A 20,490-nucleotide genomic window follows, 5' to 3' on the forward strand; every position below is an offset into this window, starting at 1 on the left:
TGCGTCCGAAAACGTTGATGTTGTCATAAATGTAACCTCAAGCTTCAAAGGAGGCTCTGATGTAGCGTAAACAAGGCCGGGCTGATTCAAGTCTCCCCATTTGCTGACTGTTTCCCAGGATCTTCAATGGCTTTGATGGCATTGAGATCGAGAATGACGGAGCACTTTCAAAGCTGACTTTCTTCAACGTGTCCGAGGCAGACTATGGCAATTACTCCTGCGTCGCTGTCAACAAACTTGGGAGCGCTAACACCAGCATCGTCCTATACGGTAAGTATCGGTAGTTGATGGTTTTAATCAAGTTTTAAAACGGTTTGGAGCCTCTTCACAATTCTTCGATTACTTTAATGTACAAACGGTGGTTCGGAAGATAGTTATGTTTCATTTTTTGCTTAAACTATTGTTCAAAAAAGCTAAACGAAAGTTCCAGCTGATAACGTTCCTGTAAACAATATGAATTTACACTTGGTAGTTTCTGACCCGTGCAACTAGACTTGTCAAAAGTCGGTACTGAAATTTTACAAATGTGATACCAGCATTTCCCTCTAGCATTTTGAGCGCTGTTGAGCGGATTCTTAAACGCCTCTGATTGGCCATTGTGTTGACACGCTCACAATATACGTATATTGTTGATCATTGTAGCCAATAACAGACATTTATGGTCACAAACATATACAATGGCCAATCAGAGACATATATTTTGAGCGTGTGAACACAATGGCCAATCAGAGGTGTTTAAGAATCCGGTCAACAGCGCTCAAATTGCTAGAGGAAAATGCTGGTATCGTCACATTTTTAAATTTCAGTACCAACTTGGTACCGAAATCGGTACTTTTTGACAACTCTATGTGCGACTATTAATCTTTGAGATTTCCATCTCAGGATTCTCCTTCATTTGCTTTTGATACATGTTTTTATCTATGTTTTTGTTGATGTAGAAATAATTGAACCCACTAGTTCAACGCTATTGCAAGGTTAGTAGTGTGCATGGGAATGTGGCGTCCTGATCACCTCCTAAAGCATGTTACAGTGCGTTTAATACACAAAGAAGATGCAAACATGGTTATTTTCACATCAACCGCAATGTGACGAAGCCAAGTTGTTGATATGGCACTCAAGTTTATCGGCGAGGTTGACGCACATATTTTCCCTGATTTGAACAGGGTAATATAATTGTCGTGCCTCGTCTGACAGAATGTGATTGTCCGATTTTAAATTGGCCACTAGCTATTCCTATTAAGGGGTTATTAGCTTAAAATCCCATTTTGTAATGTCAATAATATATTCAGCACATTGAGTGACAGTCTCAATTGCCGCTCTGGGATTGGCGGGGTACTGACATGCCTCATTCTGCTTTCAGTCACTGTGGGTTGATGAATGAGTCTCTGTTTTCTGTAGCCTAAACATGTTTCTCTTTCTCTTGTTTCACTTTCTTTCCTGTCTAACCTTCCTCCACCATGGCATGGCTTCATTATGTCAATGCATGCTCTCATCCGCCGTTTGTAAGTACATGTTTGCATCATATGATGTCTTTTGATGTTTGTGGAATTGTGAGTGCTTCATTATTACTCAGTTGATGAGAAATGTACTTAAAGGAAAATGGTCATCATTTACTTGCACTCATACTTTGTTCCACAGAACAGGAAAATAAAATGAAATGCCGTTCTCTAGCCCATGCAATTACAATGGGCAGGGACTGGAGCTTTCAAGCTTCAAAAAGGATGCAAACCACCATGACAATATCATAAAAGTGCTGTTGTCCAGGACTTCTGAAGTCAAACCATAGTTTGAGAGCATTAGTAATGCCCAGATCATGAAAGAATCATTCTTTTGAGTTTGATTTTCAGTGGATTCGATCCACCAAATCAGCCTGAATGATACATTTGAATTGGACTGATTCGGTCCTCAAGATGAACTCAGTGACACAATGGTCGGTTAACTGCTCACTGGAGGTGAATATTATCAGTTCAGTTTCAGTCTGTTTCTCACGCAGATCTATCGTTTGATTTCAGAACACATGCACCATGATACTTTTATGGTACTTTTGCATTCTTTTTGAAACCTGAAGCTTCAGTCCATGTTCATTATAGTAGCATGGAAAAGAACGACCAGTGTATTATCACAGAAGAAAGAAAGTCATATACCGTAGGTTTGGAACGAGGTGAGGGTGAAATGATGACAGAATCTTTATTTTTTGGGTGAACTATTCCTTTAAATGTACATTTGCCCCTTACAAAAAGTGTTATGGACTTACCTGGTCATAATAACCACGTTAATACACAATGGTTTATGACACATAAATCATACAGTACCATATATAACAACTCAATATACCATGGTACTGCCACAATAGGAGAAACCACGTGGCAAGTTATTTATTTATTTATTTATTTATTTATTTTTCTCAGACTACTAAAATTGTTCTGTCTTTTGGTATAAAAACTATGAATGTGTCAACAGTAATACTACCATTAATTCACTTAAGTTGAGAATTATCATATTGATTTTATGTTAAAATTGCAGTTATAACAACACACATTGAGATAAACCAATAAATCTAAATGTGCCATTGATTTAATACTTAATATAGTTTTTGAATAGTTTGTTGCATATTGTATGTTGGATAATATGATTAAAGCAACAGTCAAAGTGAGAGCTACATTATTTGAGATATTTTTTTTACTAAAATATACTTCTTATCTGCCAATTCAAGAACAACCTTCACCCAGACAGAAACAATGTTCATTAAATTTTTTAAAGATTAAAAGATTTTAAACCTTTTAATTCAGTCAGACAGGTTTTCATAAGAAGGTTTACTCGATTGCATAGTTGGGATAAAATGTGAAAATGAGCAAAATATTTGCATGTATTAACTTACAGTCTGTCAATAAAATAATTATAAAAACTCCTCTAAAACCTCAACATATTTGTATTTTTCTGTCAAACTATTGCTCATTTCTGTGGCATTGAGAGTCTTTACTGAGCATATGCTGAATAAATATCACTCGAAATTGTTTGTGATTGAAGACATCTAGTGTGTTATATTTGACTCTGGTCTTTCCTACTTTTTTTGTAAGGGGTCTTTCCTCGCCTGCATATGTTGTTGATGGTTGTTACTGATTTGTCCTTGTATTGTCCTTTATTCTTTCTTCTCTGCCAAGAATAGAAATCTTGTCCTGGCCAACTTTTCTCCACTGTCTGACCTAAAAAAAAAAAAGCGTGGGATTGGTAACCATGTCCTCTCCGGAGATTCATTAATTGCATTGAATTTGATTGTGAGAACCTCACATTAGTATAATTACACTTGTGCAGGATTTACTCTAAGCTGTGGCTGCAGAATAATTGGATAGCTGTCCCTAAAGAAAGTACCGTACTTCCCCTAAATCCAGGGGAAATTAGACTTCAGTCTAAACGGCCCATCAAAGAGAAGGATTTAATAGACAGCCATACTAATGCCATGACACAACGATTGTTTTGTTGGGACTGGATATTAGTGCTCTCTGATCTTTCACACCAAACGTGAAACAAAAAAGGGAAAGAAATCTACAGCGCTCCTAGAGGAACATGGTGATGGTTAAAAAAAATAACATGGGAGGAAAAATAATATAGCTTTTGCAGCATTGACATACCTGTAGCATTACCAGCTTTTGCGTTCCTGCGAGAAACTTTGCGTTCACTCGCAAAACTTTTGAGTTCTTTGCGAGCTAACGCAAAAGCATTGAAATATAACTTTTCCTCTCATCTCATATGTTTTCCCCCTGACTACTTTTTTTTAATTGACTTGTTGGCCAGAACTAGTCAGTTGTGTTGTGCATTATGTACAATAGCAATCAGCCACATGCAATCAGCGAGTCCAAATCTATCCTGGCTAACACCATATCTACACCGTAGAAACAACATAGATGTCTTTTATTTGAATAAGTCAAGTTTTCTACACTCAGGGGCGGACTTAACCATTAGGCAAAGGTCGGCAATTGCCTTGGGCCCCGAGCTACCTAGGGGCCCCTAAAATGCCCCATTAAATTATGCTTAAGTTGTTTTTTTGTGTGTTTTTTTTCCGCAAATTATATATTTCTAAAAAAACATTTGCGAAAAAAGGCATCAAATCATTAGTGTCGCAGACAGAAGGGGCCCCCCCCACCTCACCTCACTACATTGGACTATTCCATTATCTCACTTTCTGCGTGCGAAAGTGACAAGGCTGTAATGCGCCAAAAAAACTGACGGAGAAAAAGAAGTGATTAACAGACAGTGTACAGAGTGACAGACAGAGTGTACAGAGTAGTAGATAGAGTAAAAATGAAGCAAAGCTACCCAAGCGGTGCTGAAAACGCAGGAAGCGGGAGGAAAGCAAAACGTTTTTAGCAAAATTGCAGAAGGTAACAAACTTTTTTGTGATGCCCGCTGACAATGACAACAATGATAACGTTATTATTACCGGTAATTTGTTTTGTTTTTCTTGTTTTTCGTAGCAATATCTGCCAACATTTTACTGTCGGCATTAATAAAAAAAAAGAAGACGGCTCATGCTGTTTAGTTACCCTTTCACAAAGTCATCATAAAAACATTAATTAAAGCAGTGTTTCTCAACTAGCAATCTATTCAGTCAGCATATTTGTGTTTTGATCTGTGTGAATTACAGAAATATAAGACTTGCTAGACCTACTTTTTTCTATATTTCTTTGCACAAAACTCTCCAGAAAGTGCCATTTAATGGTTTATTTTTCAAAAAAAAAATTATTACTTTTTTCGTTCTCTTTTAAAGATCGGATGGGGGAACCCATACTAACCTCGCCTTGGGCCCCCAATTTGCTAAATCCGCCACTGTCTACACTGTGTGATGTGCAATGTCTATGCTGTGTAGACATTCAATAACAGGAATATATCCCATGGCGCTGAGATGATGTGTGGAGTATCTCCACCTCACACAGCTTCTGGAAAGTGTTCAGCGCAATGTGTGTAGGATTACCATGGTAGACAATACTTGAAACATTATTTTATGTGCATAATTTGCACATGAAGTTACAGTCTGTGACTGCCAATTTTTTTCAGTGGTCTTGGTTCCGGAAGTGTTCATCCCAGTCATTCTCTTGACTGACTACTGGGAATGCTCTGACTATAGGTTGAATTAATACAATTTCTTTGCATGAAACATTGACATCTGCAAAAACCCAAATCCTTCACTAAAAATTCAGTCTTTCATAGACAACCTAGGAGGTCTGGGAATCTCTTGTTTATTAAGTTTCGTTACAAGATGTTCACACATTGGCAGTAAAAAAGTGATTACATACATGAAAATTCTTACATATATTTCAATAGTTTTAAGTATAAAATTCTATGTACTTTTTTCAATAAATACTTTTTTGAGTGTAGTCATTAAGTCATTCGCAATGCTTCATGGAAGTGGGTGGTTATTAATGAGATCTTTTGCCATGGATCTAATTTCCATGGTAACCATACTTTCTTATGGTTAGATCCAAGGAGGATTGTGAGTAATATAGTTCTTCATTGGGAAATTGCCTATAAAGCATGATTTTATTAATATTATTATTATGTTTTTAAATGAAGCTGAATCACACTGCTGTGTTTGCCTTCACTGATACATATTTCATCACTTAACAACCATGGAGTGATTGGTAGGTCTGGCTTGAATGGTTTAAATGAAAAATAATAATAATCTCCCTATGGAGAAAATGAATGGGATTTTTTACCTGTGGAACTTGACTGTTGCACTCTATTGAGCAAATGCAGCTGACGTCTGAGTAGTTGACTAGTCGGTGCAGCCCCTAAATATAAATATACACACATACAGTACATTTCAACACTGAACATGTTTAAAGATGGAAACTGGAGGTCAGAAACAGTATGTTTTGCACGTTAGTCGTTGTTACCATATGTTTGACTGTCCCTAAGACTAAAACTTACCCTGATGACAAGCTAACAAACCAAAGACTAGAACTAGCAACACGTCTCCTGCTAAACCGTTATACAGAGCTGAATCTCACATAACCATATTAATCCAGGTCAGATTATACCATAAAATCAAGCCTGTTTTCAAACCATTGAGATCTATATACTACTGTTCAACAGTTTGGGGTTGGTATGCTTTTTTAATGTTTTTAATGTTTTCTCACCAAGGCTGCATTTACTTAATAAAAAACACAACAACAACTGTAATATATAATGTAAAAAGTTTGCTTTAATATATGTAATGTATTCCAATGGTGTAAAAGTTGAATTTTTAGCAGCCATTTCTCCAGTCTTTCAGTGTCACATGATCCTTTTTGAAATCATTCTAATATGCTGATTTGCTAGTCGAGTAACGTGTATTATTATCAATGTTGAAAACTGTTGTGCTGCTTAACTATTGTGGAATCCTTTTTTCCTGGATTCTCTGATGATTGTAAATTTAAAAAGAACAGCAGTTAATTTATATATATATATATATATTTGTAACAATGTGAAAGTCTTTTGATCAATTTAATACATACTTGCAGAATCAAAGTGTTAATTTCATTTCCCCCCCAAATCTTACTGACCACAGACTTTTGAATGGTTATTAACAAAAATAATAATATTTATTTTAAAAATGTATTGTTTGCTTAATTTTATATTAAAAAAAAAAGATCTTTTGATTTTATTATGATGAAATATGATCCAGACAAGTTCTTGACAGGTTTCATGAGATTCACCCCTATAACTTTTGATTTTTACTGATCAATCTGTTGGCATGATTACAGTCATGATCAAAAGTTTACACACACCTTGCAGAATCTGCAAAATGTTAATTATTTTAACAAAATAAGAGGGATCATACAAAATGCTTGTTATTTTTTATTTAGTACTGTCCTGAATAAGATATTTTACATGAAATATGTTTACATGTAGTCCACAAGACAAAAAAAAAAGCTGAGTTTATAAAAACTACCCCGTTCTAAAGTTTACATACCCTTAATTCCTAATACTGTGTGTTGTTACCTGGATGACCTGGTTTTGTTTGTTTGTTTTGTGTTTGTTTGTTTTAAACTGCCCAATGTTCTTCAGAAAAATCCTTCAGGTCCTGCAAATTCTTCAGTTTTCCAGCATCTTTTGCGTATTTGAACCCTTTCCAGCAGGATTTTTCTGAAGAACATTGGGCAGTTTAACTGCTCAGGACAAACAAGGGACTCATGAACAACTATCACAGAATACACAAACACAGTATTAAGAATCAAGGGCATGTAAACTTTTGAATGGGGCCCTTTTTATAAATTCAGCTTTTTTTTTTTTTCTTGTGGACATGTAAACATATTTCATGTAAAATATATTATTCAGGACAGTACTAAATAAAAAACAACATGCATTTTGTATGATCCCTCTTATTTTGTCAAAATAATGAACATTTTACAGATTCTACAAGGTGTATGTAAACTTTTGATCATGACTGTATGTGAATATTTTATCATCTCAGAATACGAGTGCAATAGTTTTTAATCAGACCAGCGCAGTTCAGTCATTCTTTCTCCTTCCCTTTTTTATACTAAGACAATCACACAGTTGTCCGTGCACTTGTTTTACTCATCTGCCCTTAGTAATCTGGTTAAACTGCGCCTTCAGTGATTAGTTTGTTTATAAGCGACCGCAAGTACGGCTGACCTCAGTGGTTGACTGGTCAATAAAGGGTAATAACTCTGTGAGCGCAGGGAGACAAGATGTACTGGTTTGAAATGAGGAGAACAGATGTTCCTACTATACAAATGTAACCACTAAAGACCCTCGCTTAGATGTTCATCTGCCAACCTGGAGCGCTTTCGTCCCAGTTAGATGACCCGGCACCACAGCACAACCACGCCAGAATACTCTAGTTTGACTTGATGAATATTTGTAGGCAAAAACATCTCACTTGGACTAAAATAATTGCCTAATAGCACCAATGGAAATGATTTACTTAATCATATTGTATGTTCTGTATTCCTATAAAGTGTTTTATGTCATCTTTCTTTTAGTGGAGACGGCTTCTGTTTTAGAAATGACTTCATCCGATTTAGAGCACACAGCCTTTGAAAACAATGATTTGTTGCAAGGTTTGTGATACACAAGCTACTAAATACAGTACTGGACTACTAATCACTACAAACTCATCAACAAAGAGGAGTTGCTATAATATACTAACATAGATTTGAACAAGAGTCGCTTGACTAGAAAATAACGGTTTAGTGCAGTAAACCTAGAAAATGCTGACAGCTGACACCTTTCGGAAATAAGAAAAGATAATATTGAGGAAGTAAGATAGAATCAGAAGTGCAGATGCGTAGGTGAGAGTTCAGCGACGTTACAGACAGTCTCAAGAATAAAAGCGAGGCAGTTTACAGCACAGTTGGAGACCGGAGCTGTTTTTCCTGACACGTGTGACTCTTTTCAATGCTTTAGGACCCGGAGCAGTTCAGGATGGAAACAGCGGCACGTCTACGGTCTTCACACCCACCTGTCTACTTCTCATCGTACTTCTACATCTCTTGCTCAAGTTTTGATGCCGAAGATGTTTTCAGTGGAGAAAAAATCACTGTTTGTGTGACATCGCTCTCATCCTGGAGTCACAAATCGTGCATGGGTTACCAAAAATGCCTGGAAATGTGCATGGGGTACCCAAGTACTTTCTTTTAATGAAGTAATCATGCATTTCTTTGGTTTATAATAGAGTTTAATAATGTAACTTCTCTTACATTGCTAATCATCACACTGTTTTGCCCCAAGCGAATACAGTTTTGTATTCCGTAAAAGCAAAAGACAGAGAGGCATGTCTAATTTGAAATATTAAATTGTATTTATTTTTGTGACTGTCATTTTAATTTAACTCTGTAACTTCTTAAGAATTCATATAGAATACAGTGTGATAGGGGAATAATTCAAGTCAAAGGCATGCGATAAGAAAGGGCATATCTCTCATTTTTTATTTTGAATTGTCACTATGTTTTTACTATACAGCAAAATCAAAATAAGCAGCAAAAAAGACACAAACACACGTTTTTGCTCTGTAATAATCACATCATGTTTCGTTTTGAGAACTTCTAATCTGCATTTTAGCATTTAACACTCACAACCGAAAACAATGCGATATATGTTTTATTTTGATTATGTTTTGACGACCAGAATGGCACAGTTGGACTATGCAGAACCAAAAGCTCTATAATTCTCTTTGTTTACACCACAAAGGAATAAATCAGATGTTGGAGTAATGTTAGTATATATGGGATGACATGTATGAATCAAGGTTGAAAAATGTTACATTTGGAGCTTTGTGTAACTCCAAGTTATTGGATCCATTATGAGAGCCCAAAGAGCAATCTGCTAATACCTGTCGATTTTTAGGTGTAATGTTGTTTTTCCAGACAAACTTGACATCAAATGTTATTTTTATTACAATGGCAGTTTTTTTTCAAATGGCTTTTTGTTGAATTTCGTCCAGATTTTGAGTTGTACAAACCAAACCGGGCGCTTAAATGCTCTTTATTTAAACACGTCTCGTAATCGTTCCTGCTAACTTCTCTGTGTGTATATGCATATATCTAACTTGTACAAAGGGAAAATATGCACACTTGTTTTTACTAAAATTGTGAACCTGTTTAATACAATGCAACGTTTTCTATTTTTTTGTTATTCCCTTTTTCAGAAGCTGTGTAATTTATTTCTCAAAGGGTATTATAGTAGATACAAGCTCATTGTGAAACCTGATGTCTAAATATTGTGCTTTTGTAAAAAGCAGATGAGACTCATTTGTCCGTCATCATTTCATCATGAGCAGATGTCCTGTTACCATTCACATTCTGGAGGGGGAAAAAGAAAAAAAGTGAGATTTGATTTGAATAGTTTCTGAAACTTACCATCGCAGTATTAAGGGGTTGATTGAATAAGATTTTCTTCTCTTTTGTTGGAATGTTTGATAGGATTTATGCCTAATGTTTTCATTTGATCTCCAATCTGGTTAAAGGAATAGTTCAGCCAAAGATGAAAATTGTCATCATTAATTCACCCTCAAATAAAACAATAAAAATTCTGATATTGACCAATCATAACTATTCCTTATTTAGCCACTAACAACTTAAATGTTGTTCTGCAAATTAAGCTATCATTTGTCCTCAGATGACTTGAAACCATTTTTATGAATTTTTCTTTTTCTTTTCATTTTTGGAGCTCAAAAGCATCTGTCCTCATTCACTTTCGTTGTAGTCTAGACATTATTTAGCGATTTATGGAAATGATGCAGGTTTGGAATGAGTAAAGGATGACAGTTTACATTTTTGGATGAATTATCCCTTTAAATATCATATTTTTAAAACCACATATCAGATACAAATCAGTGGATTTTAAGCACAAGGTGTATGTTAATGAAAGGGAATGTCATGAATGTGCAAAGTTTAATGGGTGACAGTGTGTGTTCTTGCCCTAAAGGTGTATTATTATTATTCAATATTATGATTTCAATTTTCATTTTATCTTTTTTTTTTTTTAAGATATAGGGAACACAACCAGACTAAGAACAGTCAACATATTTCTTATATAAACAGATTAGTGAGACTAACCTAACAACTATTTAAATTTGAAAGCACCTCCTGATAAATAATGTCTGTGATTTCCTCTGGGGAAGACAACGTTTGGATCAATGCACTGTATTAACAGAAACACAGGGCTTGTCTGTGCATGGCTGTAATGCAATTCATATGTCCAACTTGGTGCAAAGAATTGACTTTTTTTTTTTTAACCATTAAAACAACCAGCCTGGATAAGTTCACTTTGTTCCGCTGATCTCTATGGTTCCCTAGAGAGGAACAAATTAAGTATTTTAACTCCTTGTACTGTAAAGAAATTGTTTCGTCATATGTTTTTCCTTTAATGGCGATGGTGTGTTCATATTTAAGACTTACAATAATAAAATGTTGTATCTAAATAGAATTGGTCTGCAGTCTAATTGTGCTTCTTAAAGAATCACATATATGTCATCTCTCTCTATATTTAAGAAAACATTTTATTTGTAGGCCTATACACTACCATTAAAAAATTTGGGGTCAATGTTTTTTTGTAAAAAAAAAGAAAAAAGAATACTTATATTCAGCATTAAAATGAATAAATGTGACGGTAAAAAAAAGAAAATCACTGTTTCCACACAAATGTTAAGCAGCACAACTCAACACTGACAATTCTTGAGCACCAAATCATCATATTAAAATGATTTCTGGAGGATCATATGACACTGACGACTGGAGTAATGATGCTCAAAATTCAGCTTTGATCTCAGAAAATAGAAAACAGTTATTTTAAACTTTAATATTGTTCCTGTGATCAAAGCTGATTTTTTAGCATCATTACTCCAGTCTTCACTGTCACATGATCCTTCAGAAATCATTCCATAATTGACTGTATTTTTGATAAATGCAGCCTTGGTGAGCATAAGACGTTAAAAATCTTACCGACCCCAAACTTTTGAACGGTAGTCAGTGTATGAATATTTCTGATTCTTGCCTAAACGTATGTCCTATATGTTCACTTGTTTATCCACTTGAAAAAATGAAAACTGGTTGAAACTAAAGCAAATCCACACCACGGCAGGCTGATTCCAAATCAATAATTCAAAGCCCAGATTCGGAGAGCACTTAAGCACCGTCTCGATCCTGCACTTGTGTCCTGGTTAAGGAAGGAGGTGTCAGTAGTGTAAGTGTTTTAAAGGGATTTGACAGACAGTCTGTGGGAGTGATGATGCACATGAGCTCTAAGTGCTGAGGTTGAGAATGAAGCTGTGAGATCCATTCTGAAAGTGACGCGAGAGCTGTCTCTAATTGAATTTAAGAAAGGCTTCGGTGAAGACTCTTAATTAAAGACTCACATTTCCATCTTTCTTTCTTTTTTTCCTTGCTTGATTGTTCATTGTGAATGACTGTCTGTAGTGTCGCTCGCTGCTGCTTGTTAGAGAGGCACCAGGTGACAAACACTGCAGTATGGAAGACTATTAGCATGGCGCTGAGAGACAGCTGAAAATGTGGGTAAACAGCCGGATCAGCTTTACATATCTGAAAGAGAATGACGGACACAAATATGAAGCTGGATGGATGAATGCATTGAGTTTTTATTTAGGAGAGACCGGGGCTAGTTATCACAAGAGTTTCTACTGTGAGTAACTATGAAGAATTTCAAATGAAAAATGTGTTCTAAGGACAAGGGTTTGTTTGTTTGTTTGTTTGTTTGTTTGTTTGTTTGTTGTGTGTGTGTGTATACACTGCCTTTCAAAAGTCTCTTATGGTCACCAAGGCTGCATTTATTTGATTAACAATAAAAAAAAAACAGTAATATCGTGAAATAGTATTACAATTTAAAATAACTGTTTTCTAAATGAATATATTTTAAAATGTAATTTATTGCTGTGATGCAAAGCTGAATTTTCAGCATCATTACTCCAGTCTTCAGTGTCACATGATCCTTCAGAAATCATTCTAATATGCTGATTTACTGCTCAAGAAACATTTATTATTATTATTATTATCAATGTTATTATTATCAATGTTGAAGATAGTTATGTACAAAATATATATATACATACATATGTGTATGTAACCTACATATTATATGGTTTGATAGATTGTAGCTATTTCGGTAACGCTTCCTTTTACAGTCCTGTTACCCATGTACTTATTATAGTAATTATAATTACTGGGTAATAACTAGGTACTAACCCTGAACCTACCCCTAACCCATGTACTTACCTTATATTAGCCAGTACTTTCTAGGTAAGTACACTGTAAGTACTGTACTGTAAAAGGAAGCGTTACCGCTATTTCAAATTTGTTGTTTCATAATAGTTTTATTATTTATATTTGGCTGAAAATACATTGCAGTGTCTATAAGAGGAGGTTATTAAATGGCAGGTTCCCATTGTGACAACTTACCCCATATAATGTGAAGACATTCTCTGCTCTTGGGACATGTTGTCATAAAAATTATTATTTTTTTAACAATGAAACTGTTTTTAACAATACTTTAATGTATGTGCCTATACAGAAATGACCATAATTCATGAGAATGTAGATATGGATATACGAAGAATTAACTTGCATTTCAAGAAAAATGGTGGGAAGATGTCACAAGTAGAATTTGGCTTTCGACAAACAAACGGCAGATGTTGAAATTGAATATTCATCGAGTTTTAAAACGGGGGTAGAGGAGGTGAGAAAAATGTTATGTAACTTGACGATTTCTTGCCAATCCTTTGTCTACAAGCTATCAATGTTCGACATGAAAACAAAAGATGGAAGCCCGGGAATGATCACCTTTTATGCTTGGAGGTGAAGGTACAATCACATCCCTTGAAGCAAACAAAAGCCTGCTAAGTTTCTGCCTTCTGTACTCCTGGTGGACGTCTTTATCTGAGTGCCCAGGAGCGCCCCTCCGGAACATGCCATGAGAGCTGCTTATTTGGAAAGACAAATATGTGAATAAATAAGCATTTCTACAGACCACATTAACTTGACATGACATTTCTTGGCTGCATTATCTTTAGGATGGCAGCCAAACCGTGAGCGTATCGTCAATAGAGCAGGGCCAGTGTGGGGAGAGATGTGCGAGGTAAACTGTCTTTATAAAACATGCAGCATGTCAACACTGGGAAACTTGTTAAATGTGCTCTGTGGAATATTGAACCACATGAGTTAGGGTACAACGGTTAATAAATGACTTTTTACATTCGGATTAGACTTCAATAATAATTTTGCTGCTGCTGGATTAAGTCAACTAAATCACTGCCCAACAGAGCTCACTTTTCAGCAGCTGGGTCTTCCAGACAGGGATAGCATTTAATAAAATCAAGTTTAAATGAAAATATGTGTCCTTAATAAATAAAAAAAAGCAATTAGACACTCAAGGTTGTGCTGTATCGGTAAATCGTGAATATATACACAATATATTATGACCTCTTCGACCTTTATAGTGTGCAACAATGTTTGGAACAAAACCACTTTGTTCCGTAAGTATTTTGTCCATTCATTTCTCTCATAGGAATTTAAAAAAAAAGCGGTATAAGCCATGAACCAAGGCAACTGGCTACAAGGTGAATCATAACATTACAAACTTTGATTTGAAGCAAAAAAGTATTAAAAATCAGACAAAACTACAAAGATTGTGTACTTATCAGCTTTAGTGATAGAAAGAAACAATCCCATAAAGCATTGTATATGCATTTTTATTGAAATATTTAAGTATTTTGAGAGTGTATGGAGACCGACTCAATTACGTCAGAGCTTACATTCTTTCAATTCTCTGATTGGTGGAATTTCCTGCACAGCATCATGGGTAATGTAGTTTTCTGCTGTGGAACGATTATTTTAAAAATATAAATAAGGGCTGATGGCTTCAACAGAAGCAAGCAATTTTTGATTAACAACCTCATAGCTCACAGTAGATCTGTCTTTTTAAAGGTTTATAAGTTATCGTTAAAAGTCATTACCCCTATGTATAAATTGCATGGAGGTTTTCCAGAACCCAGCTTTTGCACTCTATTAAAAGTAGGGATGGAGTGATATTTAAATTTTGACTTACAAATGCTGATCTAAATCAATATTTATTTTCATGTTATTGCTGATAAAGCAATACAAATGCCAATGCTAAAATTCAATACTATTTTATAACTATATTAAAACACTAACAATCTAAACTCAATAATTTTACATGCTGCAAGTGAATTTAGGCATAACAATATTATAATGTACAATGTGAAAAATGGATTTCATTTGCTACATTTGTAAGTGTTTTTAAATATGAACTAAGTGAGCAATAGATGACAAAGGTAATCAGATAACACTTTATTTTAGTGTCCTTGTTACATGTTACATTTACTTACTGTAGTAATAACAGTAACCCTATTCCTGACCCTAACCCTATAGTAAGTACATGTTAGTTGTTATTATTACTCAGCACTAAAATGTATAATTACACTTTAACAAGGACACCTTAAAAATAAAGGGTAACCTAATAAAAATGTAGGAGAAATGAGAATGCACAATTAAATAATATCAATATGGTGCCGATATATCGTGCATCCCTATATTTCAAAGATTCCATGACAGTACGTTAGATAACTAACAACTCCAAACTAGAAGAAAATATTCTTAACTTTATTACACAGAACACATACAACAGTCTTGTACTCATTTTCCAATAGTAAAAAAAAGAAAAATACAACTACGGCTGTACATGCACATTGAGAGAGCTGTGTGCTGCAAATGTTAAGGTATCATACACTTTACAATCGTAACTAGATAGAGACAGTCAGAAAAATAAATACAAACATACAATACAGTTTTGCAAGGGAGGGCAAAATATTTGTTTGCCAAGTGATTTTGGGTGAAACACTGTTGCTATGATTAGATGTACCATTTATACTTGCAGCAGTTTTAAAATAACGATGATCAGGTCAGCAAAAATCCAGAGTGCTAATTATTGAATGTTTGCCATTTTGTTCCCTTCAGATGACAATATATAAATACATAAATAAAAAAAGAAAAACAATTACATTCTGTTTGTAACTTAAATGGGTTTGCAATGCCATTTCAGATACTGTACTGTATGTACACACTCCTGCTGATCACTGATAAGGTTGTGGCATTCATCCCAGCAGTTAAAACGACATCGCTGTCTTCACCGTCACGATATAAGCGTTTTAAAAAGTCAACCAACATACCAAAATTATACTCTAATAATCTACAGTAAAACCTATTCATGTACTTTAACCTGTTACAAAACTCACCAGAAATCATTGGGCAATTTCACTCGAAACACATTTGAGAGACCGATGTTTAATGATACTTATCAAAAGATGATTTTACGTTTTTCCGCAACATTGAAACAACCCAATTAAATGAGTAAAACCAAGCCGGCTGTTTACAAAAATGCATCCCAAGCGGAAGTTTCCAGGGCCGATACCGAGTCTATACGATTGCACTACCACATGATATTTTTTTGAATGCACGCAAGGCACAACGCTAACAAGGAAAAGGTGTGTTGATCTCCGCAATTACACCGTCCTTATATTTAACAATCAAATAAATCCAGGATAAATATTCATTTGCATATATATATATGTTTTTTTGTTCACATACAGCATTTTTAACACACTGCATGGTTAAGAACAGTGTCGTACTTAACTTAAGAGCTCATGAATGTCATGATCACAATGAGGTCCAATTCATATTTCAACTCAGCGTTCACATGACATGATCTGGTATCCATGAGAGCGATATTGCACGCAAACCTTTTGCAAGAGTCCGCCATGCTAACGTCAGTCACAAAAACCCTTCAGTCGGTCACAGAGCAGCATCCTTCTAATTGGAGTGCAGGGAATCTCACTTTGAAATCAACTGAAAGGGCATTTACAATCTATTTTCTCAATGATGTGGCAAACCTTGGACTTGAAGCATTCGTCTGCAGTGTGTTTGTTTAGCGCTCACTGAAGCTGAATGCAGACAGCTCACGGACAAGGTCTCATATTAGCGCTGTGGAGTTAGTCGTGTGGGTTGACTGTCTGTATTTCCTTACTGGCTCTTTTAGGCTCTCGTACATTGCTAGCTTCTAATAAGTGAACGTTTCTGGTAGGTATCCGAAATCATTCACGAGTGTGTTGACGGGTCGGCCTTCGTGGAGTAACGAGTGCTAAATCTGCAGACTTATGAAAGGAAAGATATGGAATATGAAATAGATGGAAACCGAGATTACCATTTTCTGTCACCTGCTCAGACATGCACAATTTGACATTTATATGACATTATATTAGTGTGGAAATTAGTGCTAAAGATCACGGATAAATTGATGGTTATCACCCACAGATATATGCAACGAAATGTGTCTCTTACTGGAATTGATTTATTTTTATTTTTTGTCCTCAGAAGTTATTAAATATCATCTTTTAAATTATATCATTTGCGATAACAGTTTTGGCTTCTGTCAAAGACTCAAGAATACAAAATCATACACACTTAAAAGAAACTCAGCACCAAAAACCTGAGAAAGAAGTTTAAACACTCCAGTAGAGTCATCCAAAGCAAATTCAATCCGTTTTAAATAATGCAAATGTATCTGGAAAGGGATTTACAACAAAATATACAAATGACTGATATTATTTGGTTGTATGAAATTTGACCTGTGGATAAATCACCCTTTGGACTTTATAGAGGAAATGTTCCTCTGTCCCATTTGGTACGTTTATGATCAACCTAAAGGGTCTTTATATGAGGAACAGATTTTGTGTAGCTTACATTAGGGCATACTGTCTGTGTCTACGCTAAAAACATATCTAAGAGCAGCGTAAAACGTATTCGACCAGGTAAGGAGTCTATCCTACTGCTTGTAACTATGTCAGCTCAGTACAAGTACACGTGCAGGTTATCTTTGTGATTCCTTTATCATTTGAACACCATTAATGGCAGATGAGCATTGATAGATGTTTATAGGAATTGTGTGCTATATTATATTGAACACATAGGTCGTGTGTGTGTGTGTGTGTGTGTGTGTGTGTGTGTGTGTGTGTACAGTATTTGCATACATCTGTACATGTACAGTAAATCAAATAATCACATACAGCCTCCCCAAAAAGTATTTGGACATTTGGGCCTAAATTAGAGTGTGTAATTGCATTAGATAACAAAACATTGGATCATATAAATAAATTATTATTTTCACTGAATAATGGCTGCTGGGAATTCAGCTTTGCCACTACATGAATAAATTACATATTAAAAAAAAATGTTAATTTTTTTTATATTATAGAACAGTTTATGTGCTGAACTACACTGGAGGACAACACGAGACTTCATACATCCTCTAAAAAAAACAAGTTTAAAGAAATGTAGGATAGAAGAGGATAATGGAAATGCAAGAAAAGTGGAGTTAGTTTTATAAGAAAGGGATAATTTGCTTGTAAATGCCACTTGGTTTAATGACATTCATAAATTTTTAAGTGTGACTTAAGTGTCCAAATACTTTCTGGGCGCACTGAAGCATTTTTAAATCTCTTTGTTTCTTTCTCTTTTTTGCTGTTTGTCATTTTTAGCAATTATTTTTAAAAAAAAGAGAAAGAAAATCATGTTATTTTACAGGAAAACAGGACACACCATTAACCTCAATTCACACTGTTCAATACTGAGCAAAAAACCATTCAGTTATTCACAATTACATGAATTTCTGCTTCTCTTTTCACATACAAAAGGTTGGAGAGACACATACAGTGATTCTATTATTATTTCTACCCAGCTAACAAACTGACTCCATTCACAGTCCAGTTCACTGTTTCAAAACACGGTTAAATCCCAAAGCATCTTACTACAGACCCATAAACCCACACTGACACTTCCCTTCAGAAATAAAACATAAGGAAAACCCTATTTAAATGGTGATGATGATGATAAGAACCGATAAAGTACTCTCCTTCTCTGAGTGTGGGACTGTGAGTCTGTGTTTGGATGGAGAAGCGGACGCGCTGCTTTAGCATCAAAACTTGCTGAGGACCGAGAGAGTTAAAACCAGAGTTAGAAGCAAGAATGAGCTGGTTGGCGATAAGGCTGCGTTGTTCATATCGTGTATCGCTCCAGGGCCTGCGGGAATAGAAACCCCACATGTTAACAACCTCCCAAACATCCAACGTGTGTATCATCATGCATTACGCTGTTCAAAGAAATTGCTGCGAATACACCTCTCAAACATTGTCAGAGTTAGTGGATGCCTCAAGGTGACAAGATGAGAGCTGATGTAATTGCATTAGGCAAACATTTGACACATTGCGACGCTCGTTGGTTGTGCCAAGTTATACTTGACACAGGTTTTATGCATAAATTAACAGGCATTTAGTTATTAGAAGGAGCCTCTTACCGTACAAAATAATGCTGGCGTTTGTTATTCCCAGCGTGTTCATGGCCACACAAGTGTAGTTCCCATAATCCTCTTCGGAGACGTTAAAGAATGTTAGCATGGACTGTTTACCCTTGTTTTCAATCTTGACCCCATTGAATCCATTGAGGAGTCTGGAAAATTTGAGGTCAAGTTAGAAGCGTGTTAAGATGAGACGTTATTAAATCTATGTAAGCGGACGGGTGACGGCACAAATTAGCATACCGCTCTCTCAGTCTTTCTCTCAGCAAATACAGTTTTTTTTTTTTTAACAAGCTCTGCCTGAACCATGGCTTAGCGCAGGATTGTCCAAGGCCACTGTCCTGCAGAGTTTAGCTCCATCTTGCCTCAATACACTCGCTTGGAAGTTCCTAGTATGCCTAGCAGTGTTGTCCCGATACTGGAATTTCCAACTTAAATACGATACCTTTAAAAAATATCGATATTCGATACCATTTTCTAGGCCTGGGTATTGACACAAATTTCACAATTCGATTCGAGTTTATGGTACCATATGGTTTTTCTGAGGTAAATGTGACGTTACATGACATTGTTTACAAGTTGTTTTACTGACGTCTTTCCACGGTTGAAACACTGATTGAGCGATTCCATGTGACATGATACGGATTTCGATAAGTTGTACTCTATCTTTTAACACACTTTCAGATGCTCATTCATGTTTATTTCGCGCTGTAACTGGTATTATTAAGGCAGAAGAGGAGATCATGTGCGCTCCGCACTGCTGCTTCTCTTGAGCTGAGCTGAGCCAGAGCGATCTCACGCCACAGCGCCAAAACGGTATTTATAATTTATAATTTCGTAAGAAAATGGACGTAATTTGAAATTTGAGACTTTATTTAGTATCAATAGTAACAAAGCACGAAGATTATTGCGATTTTTTTGGCTGGGATGCGCGCTACAATGTTCCATTCATTCATCAAATGAAAACAGGATGACTAATCGATTCTTGAGATTTAAGACTCGATATCGGTTCATAAAAATGAGAATCGATTAATATTGATCTTACATGACAGATCTATTAGGCTGCTGTCACTTTAAGAGTTTATGCACGGATCCAATATACTGTTACACAACATGTGTTATCTCAACTATTTCCGCTCCAAACTGACTGCATTTACCTGAATAATCTGCAGGATGGACATTTTGACATAATTCCGTATGCATTTGACCGTTTAAGTGCAATAAGCCATGAAAAGGAAGTCACTTTGGTACTCTCAAGCTGTTTGAGAGGCAGCTTTATGAGGGCACCACTTATATGTGGTGCACACACTTTTGGTGTGAGCACGAAACCTTCGGGAAGAGTAAAATTATGCACAATACAATCACTATTCAACCGGAGCAAATGAGACGAGTAAGTGACAGGAGGCGGGTGTGTGTCACTTCGCCGCCTGAGAGAAGAGAGCAAGACCACACAGCCTGTAACGGTGTATCGTAACTGCCAAAAAGGAGTATTAGAACCGTTTAGATATTTCAGTATCGATACATATAGACATATCTGTATTTTTGACAACACTAATGCTTAGTAAGATCTTGATTAGGTGTGTTTAATTGGGGTTGGAGCTAAACTCTGCA

General features: G+C 35.7%; 2 protein-coding genes across 10 annotated transcripts in view; one reads left to right on the plus strand and one right to left on the minus strand.

Moving 5' to 3' along the window:
* ntm (neurotrimin) overlaps positions 1-9,093 on the plus strand; it is a 379,368-nt gene extending 370,275 nt beyond the window's left edge. For 2 of the 8 annotated variants that reach the window (XM_056240255.1, XM_056240253.1), the window contains 4 exons: positions 119-270; positions 939-974; positions 7,986-8,063; positions 8,410-9,093. In XM_056240255.1, coding sequence (XP_056096230.1) covers positions 119-270; positions 939-974; positions 7,986-8,063; positions 8,410-8,510 — 367 coding nt within the window. In that variant the 3' untranslated portion in view covers positions 8,511-9,093. The remainder of the gene's footprint in view (positions 1-118; positions 271-938; positions 975-7,985; positions 8,064-8,409) is intronic. The other 6 variants (XM_056240254.1, XM_056240259.1, XM_056240256.1 and 3 more) reach the window with 6 other exon arrangements.
* Positions 9,094-18,028: 8,935 nt separating this feature from the next.
* The window catches only part of opcml (opioid binding protein/cell adhesion molecule-like), a 179,606-nt gene continuing 177,144 nt past the window's right edge, over positions 18,029-20,490 (minus strand). For both annotated transcript variants that reach the window (XM_056240190.1, XM_056240189.1), the window contains 2 exons: positions 18,880-19,031; positions 18,029-18,605 (listed from right to left, as the gene is read on the minus strand). In XM_056240190.1, the coding sequence (XP_056096165.1) occupies positions 18,502-18,605; positions 18,880-19,031 (256 nt within the window). In that variant the 3' untranslated portion in view covers positions 18,029-18,501. The remainder of the gene's footprint in view (positions 18,606-18,879; positions 19,032-20,490) is intronic.

Source organism: Rhinichthys klamathensis, unplaced genomic scaffold (assembly GCF_029890125.1).
Source record: "Rhinichthys klamathensis goyatoka isolate OS25496 unplaced genomic scaffold, OSU_Roscu_1.1 h1tg000585l_1, whole genome shotgun sequence".
NCBI lineage: Eukaryota > Metazoa > Chordata > Actinopteri > Cypriniformes > Leuciscidae > Rhinichthys > Rhinichthys klamathensis.